The sequence below is a fragment of the Condylura cristata genome, unplaced genomic scaffold (genome assembly GCF_000260355.1).
Source record: "Condylura cristata isolate star-nosed mole 26May11 unplaced genomic scaffold, ConCri1.0 scaffold00045, whole genome shotgun sequence".
NCBI lineage: Eukaryota > Metazoa > Chordata > Mammalia > Eulipotyphla > Talpidae > Condylura > Condylura cristata.
Genome location: NW_004567146.1, coordinates 2,265,410 through 2,271,703, shown reverse-complemented (window position 1 = coordinate 2,271,703; position 6,294 = coordinate 2,265,410). Strand labels below are relative to the sequence as shown.

The following is a 6,294-nucleotide window of genomic DNA, read 5'->3' as shown; positions in this document are numbered from 1 at the left end:
AACTCATGCAGAAGTGGCTTTAGCTTCTTAGTGCTATGCTTTAGCTTCTTAATGCTGTGCTTTAACCTGCTGAGCCACCAGGGAGGGCCAATAGTGCTGACTCTTAACCCCTTGTGCACCAAGTGGAAGCCCAGAAGTGTGGTTTATATTTTAAGGACTTGACCCGTGTCAACATGAGACTGCAAAGTGCATTGGAAACTTTTTATATGCCAATCCTATGAACATCTAAGAGTGGCAGCTTTTGTTATTTTCTGAGTCTGTTTAGTCTCACTCTACTTCTAGAGCAGCTAAGAGTTATTGATCTGTAGGGGACATTAAAGAGTTTCTAGAAAGTAGTATTTTACGTTAAACTGTATTTGTCTTAACATCATTGACACTATAGAACATACTGAACATAAGATAGCCACATAGCATATTGGAACTATGTGACTACATAAAAAAGAAAAAGCCCAAAGGACAAAACTTCGCTGAAATCTATACATTGGAAAAAATTACAAATAGCAAGTCTCCCTAGTGGGGAACAGACACATTCAAACCTCATTCTTAGTTCCCAGACCTCTTATCATTCTCTTCAGAGCCAGCTTCATGTCTTGGTTCCGCAGAGTATAGATGAGTGGGTTGAGGAAAGGAGTGATGGCTGTGGGGAACAGGGCAGCTGCTCCAGCCAGGGGGCTGTTGGTTTCAGGCCTCAGGTAGATGATGGCACAGGGCACATAGTACATAGTCACCACAGTGACATGGGCTCCACAGGTTGAAAAGGCTCGGTGCCGTCCATCCACTGTTTGGATTCTTAGGATGGCTCTAATGATCTGTATGTAGGAGAGGAGGATCAGGGAGAAGCAACTGGCAACCACCACTCCAATGTCCACAAAGGTCACCATCTCATTGACTGTGGTATCAGCACAGGCCAGCTTCAAAACTGCAGGGATATCGCAGAAGAAGTAGTTTACCTGGTTGGGTCCACAGTAGGGTAGACGGAACGTTAAGATGGCCTGAATAGCCCCATGGATGGATCCTGCCACCCAAGCGCCAGTCACAAGCAAGGTACTCAGCTTAGCACTCATGAGGACAGGGTAGCGCAGAGGCTGACATATTGCCAGGTACCGGTCGTAGGCCATCAGGGTGTAAAGGAAGCACTGGGTGCTTCCCAGAAAGTGATAGAAATAGAGTTGAGCAGCACAACCACCATATGGGATGGGTTTGATGTCTAAGGTGAAATTCATTATGAGCCGAGGAACAATGATAGAGGAAATGCCCATATCAATAATGGAGAGAACACCAAGGAAAATGTACATGGGGCGGGTATGGAGCTGAGGATCAACCCAGATAGTGATCAGAATAAGCAGATTCCCCAGCTGAGTCAAGAAGTAGATTAGCAAAAAGAACACAAAAAGAAACACCCTTAGCCTGAGTGGGTAGGGAATTCCTGTCAGGATGAACTCAGTCAACAATGTGCTGTTGACTTTTTCCATGTTTGGAGAGATCGGACCTGGAGAGTGAGAAAACAAGAGTTAATGTGGAGAAGAGAGGGAGCTGAAGTGACTTCGAAAAAGAGCTCTAACAACCAGATACAGTGGGGGGAGAAGTTTGTCTCTTACATGGAGAGATGACAAATAGAGAAAGTATGTTCTGTACAGAGGTTGGTGTGTTTTGTAACTAAAGTTTATTGAACACAATCATGTTCATTTCCTTACATATTGCTTGCAGTTGCTTTGCTGTTATGATGGAAGAATGAAGTAGGTACAGTTGGCCTGCAAATTCTCAAATATTTACTTTCTGGATTTTACAAAAGAAAGTTGGCACCTGCAACACATTTGCCAAAGATTCAAAGTTTATTGGAAATATGTGTAGGGAAGAACATTTGTTTTGTAAGATGCTCTGGCAGTTCAGAAACTTCCAGACACTACTACTGGCTTTTGTTTATCTCTCCAGGGTATGAAGTTACATAGAGTGAGAGTATAGAGAAAGGAAATAAGAAAATTCCTTTGACCCCTTTGAAGTAGAGAGAATGAAACAGAATTATGATTAAATGGCTAGTTGATTGATGCTACATAATGCTTGATGCCTTTTCAAGTCTCTAAATTTTGTTACAGTAACGGAAGAGAATGCTTATGAGACTGAGCAAATAAATTTATGGTTGGTACTGGTACTATGTACTTCAGCCTTGAGGGCCTCCCTGGTGGCACAAGGGGTTAAGAGGCAGCACTATGAAGCTCTCCACAACTACTGCAGCATGAGTTTGATCCACATGGCGCAGGAGACCTCTCCTGTCTCACCCCTGCTCTGCTCAGCAGTGTCTTTCAGTCAATCTTCATGTTCTGTTTCCCAGTCTGTCTCTGGTTTATCCTCTCACCCAGCCCCTCCATCTCTGTCTGCACCACAACTCTCATATGCATAAATAAATAGATCTTAAAAAAAAATTCTTGAACTGGAAAAAAAGTGGAAAAATTGGTGAAATATAAATAAAGACTGTCATTACAAAATTAGTCTTGAGATACAACAAAGGAAGGAAAAGGAAGCAAAGAGGAATGGTTCTTTAAAAATAAGATTTATTTTATTTATGCATACAGAGGGGTGGGTGGTAAGAGGATTCACCAGAGACAGAGTGGGAAGCAGAACAAGCTGACTGAAATATACTGCTGAGGGGAGCAGTGGGCAGGACAGGAGAGGTCTGTCGTGCCATGTGGGTCAGCTACCTGACCAGATTTCCAATTCATGCTGCAGTGGCTGCAGATAGCTTCATAGTGTTGTGGTTTACTACCTTGTACCACCAAGAAGGACCAGATCTAAGATTCTTGAGGTGGGATTGCAAAGATGGAAATGGGCTGATTAATTTTGTTCTGAAATGATTCGGATTGACTCAGAAGGAAGAGAGTGAGATTAATAGATAATGTCAAGAACTCTCTGATTACTCATTCTTTCTGCATTCACTCCTGTGCTCTGGTTCAAGTGAACTCAAAGAGCAGGGAACTCAAGCAACCCTTGAGTAAGAAATCATGAACAGATGGTCCTGCTGCTCGCTGAAAACCTTAAATGTGAATATTATAATGAATCTGCATCATCAGCTTGTCTCCTGGTTCTGAGCAAGCTTCATTATTCCTCTGGACTCTTTCCTTATTGAGGCTATGAAGATGGGGAATAGAACTCGGTATCCAGTTCTGACAGCAACAACAATAATAATCTTTACATTAATAACAACTTTAAACCTGTTGAATCCACATGCAATCAAAACTTAACCATTATCTAAACATCTCTTAAAGAACTAGAAAAGTGAGGAAGAACTAGAACAATGAGATAGTAAATCCTTCCACACCAAGTCATATTATCCTTTCCAAGTGAATGGAATGATAGTTGTGATAGTTTAGCTTTAAATATTTGCAGGAAAACAGTGATGGTTGAACTTCAAAGAGTCCATGCAGAACTATCCCAGATGCTAGGGCAACAGACATTGGCCTCCCTGCCCACTTCCCAATTTCCGGAAGTGCAGAGTGTTTAAGGACACACAAGTCCCTTGAGCAATTTGTGACTGCCCTTTCTGGAATGAGCCAGGTGGCTGCTTGTTCTGGTCTGCTTGACATGGGATACTGCTGTTTTCTGGGGTTGTAAAGTTCTGATGTTAAATTGCAGATTTAGAGGTTTCATTTGTGTCTCTAGAGGGACCAGGCTTTGGGAAATCAATTCTGCTGTTCAAATACCTGAGAGAATGACACATAACCCAAACAGTTTTTCAACTTACTATGGGAGAGCTTACTCCCAGGACCAGGTGTATATGCTAGCCAGGGCAACTTACTAATAGCTAGGTTTCTGGAAATCAAATTATAAATGAGATACATATTTCTGAGTTTTGAATCAGAATAAAGGGAATTTGATGGAATAACACTTAATTTAGTCTGCAACAGGTTTCAATGAATTATACTGGTAAATTAAACATTTTCTTTATTTATGGGAATATTTCAATTTTCCGATTAGATACACTGTCTTTATCTTCTAGGCAGTGGTAAAATAATGACAAAATTGTGCTCTATTTTCTTTCTAAGTCTCCATCTCTTCTTTTAAAAAAAGATTTATTTTTATTTATGCATAAAAGAGCTGGGGTGTAGGCCAGAGATGAGGGTGGGGTGAGAAGATTCACCAGAGACAGAGTGGGGAGCAGAACAGGTGGATGCACTGAAATACACACTGCTGAGGGGAGCAGCAGGTGAGACAGGAGAGGTCTGCTGTACTATGTGGGTCAGCTCCCTGGCTGAGGATCAAACTCAGGGCACAGCCGTGATAGTTCTGTGGCATTGAAACTTAATCCCTACACCACCAGAGAGTCTCCTGAGTGTCTATCTCTTTTAGATTGCTTTTATTATTTCCAAAGGCTTTCTTCTTTTCAGCACATTTTCCTAACCTTTTAGAGCTCCCTAACCATTTTTTTCTCACTTATTTCCCATACTACTTTTTCTTGTTTACATTAGGGAACATCCATTGTTCTTTGAATTATTCTCTAGGAACCATTATTTCTTTTGGGAATTTTGCTGTAGACAGATCTATCTGTATAGTGCACCGATCCTTTTTTCACTCAACCAGAAAGAATAGCATAGAATTGCTTATAGATTCTTAGAACCATCTTAATGGGAGGGATAAGGGGAACGATGTAGCCCAATTTATGTTACTGGCCTTATTAGGTGTAATTTCATTCCAGTTGCATTTAATTTTTGTTTGTTTGTTTAACAATATTTTCTTCCCTGTTTGGTTACAAAGATTAGTAGACCATTTTCCTTGTGATCTCCTGTCATGACCTTCTTCTCTATCCCACTGCCATTATCATAGGTCTCCATGCATGAAGTTTCTTATTCACTCCTCCATTTTAATTCATTGGTATCCCAGGTACTCTGAGATGCCTTTAATCATGCAATAACAAAACTGAAGGAGAGGGGGAACCTGAGATGACATAAAGAGAAAGAAACTTAGCACCCATAAAATCTCAATGGAGGAGGGTACTAGCTCACAGAATAGTGATGGTATTTTTTTTAATATAATAGTTTATTTTTACATCATTTTGTGCATTTTTTCATCTCAGTTGTAATCCTCTTGGTTTCCCATCACCAAATCATCCGTGTATCAAGTGATGGTATTTTACATCTGGGCATGTATGTCTTGTGTGCTTGTTTCCTCTTTTTTTTTTTTTTAAAGATTTATTTATTTGTGCATACAGAACTGGGGTACAGGCCAGAGGTGAAGGGGCAATGAGAGGACTCACCAGAGACAGAGTGGGGAGCAGAACAGGCAGACCAATGAAGTACACTGCTGAGAGGAGCAGCAGGTGGGTCAGGAGAGGTCAGCTGCGCCATGTGGATCACCTCCGTGGCGGGGATTAAACTCATGCTGAAGTGGCTTTAGCTTCTTAGTGCTGTGCTTTACCCACTGTGCCATCAGGGAAGGTCATGTGTGCTTGTTTCTTAAAGGAGTTAAATGATAAAGGAATCCCAGAGCTATCAATGCTGGACAAGAACTCTAGGCAGGTTTTACGGTTTCCCCTTCAAAACTTTTCATTTTTACTTAACGGTTATTCCTACAAATAGGCCAACAATCAGTAAATCTTCTTATTTGAGGTTGCTAAATAATTAGGAGCTTTAAAAAAATCATTGACTATACTAATCTTTGTCTGTGAGCTGAAAAACCGTTTTAAGAGTTTGATGTTTCATTCTGTCAAAGATTCTAAACTGGTGTTGCTGCCCTATCATTAAACCTATTTGTGGCAGAATTAAGTACAAGTTATAAAATCAAGAGTCAAATGTTGTTATCTTGAATCTCTTCATTTTCTGGCATTCTACTACATTGTACTTATTTTTAATTTTTAAATTTTTTTTTTACATTGTTCTTCATTTTGTCCTTTTTACACTGTACTTGTTAAAAACTGCCTGGGGAGCCCTCCCTGGTGGCACCACAGGTTAAAGCACAGCACTAAGAAGCTGAAGCCACCTCAGCATGAGTTCGATCCCTGGCCCTGGAGGTGACCACATGGCACAGCAGACCTCTCCCGACCTGTCCATCGCTCCCCTCAGCAGTGTGCTTAGTCGAGTCAGTCGGAATGTTCTGCTCTCCACTCTGTCTCTGGTGAATCCTCTCACCGTCCTTCACCTCTGGCCGGTACCCCAGCTCTGTATGCATAAATAAAAATAAATCTTAAAAAGAAAACCTGTCTGGTGATTTAGCAGTATTTTCATTTTACAGGGACTAAGACTATGAAAGTATTGATATAGTTATTTATTTAAAAAGTTATAACCTGGCCCTCGCTGGTGGCGCAGC

The 6,294-nt window shown here is 41.0% G+C and overlaps 1 protein-coding gene across 1 annotated transcript; it reads right to left on the bottom strand.

Annotated features, from left to right (window-relative positions):
- Positions 1-530: 530 nt before the first annotated feature.
- On the bottom strand, positions 531-1,472 carry LOC101628505 (olfactory receptor 10G3). Its single transcript, XM_004694666.1, has one exon. It carries the CDS (start codon positions 1,470-1,472, stop codon positions 531-533), a length of 942 nt encoding a protein of 313 aa, XP_004694723.1.
- Positions 1,473-6,294: the final 4,822 nt, after the last annotated feature.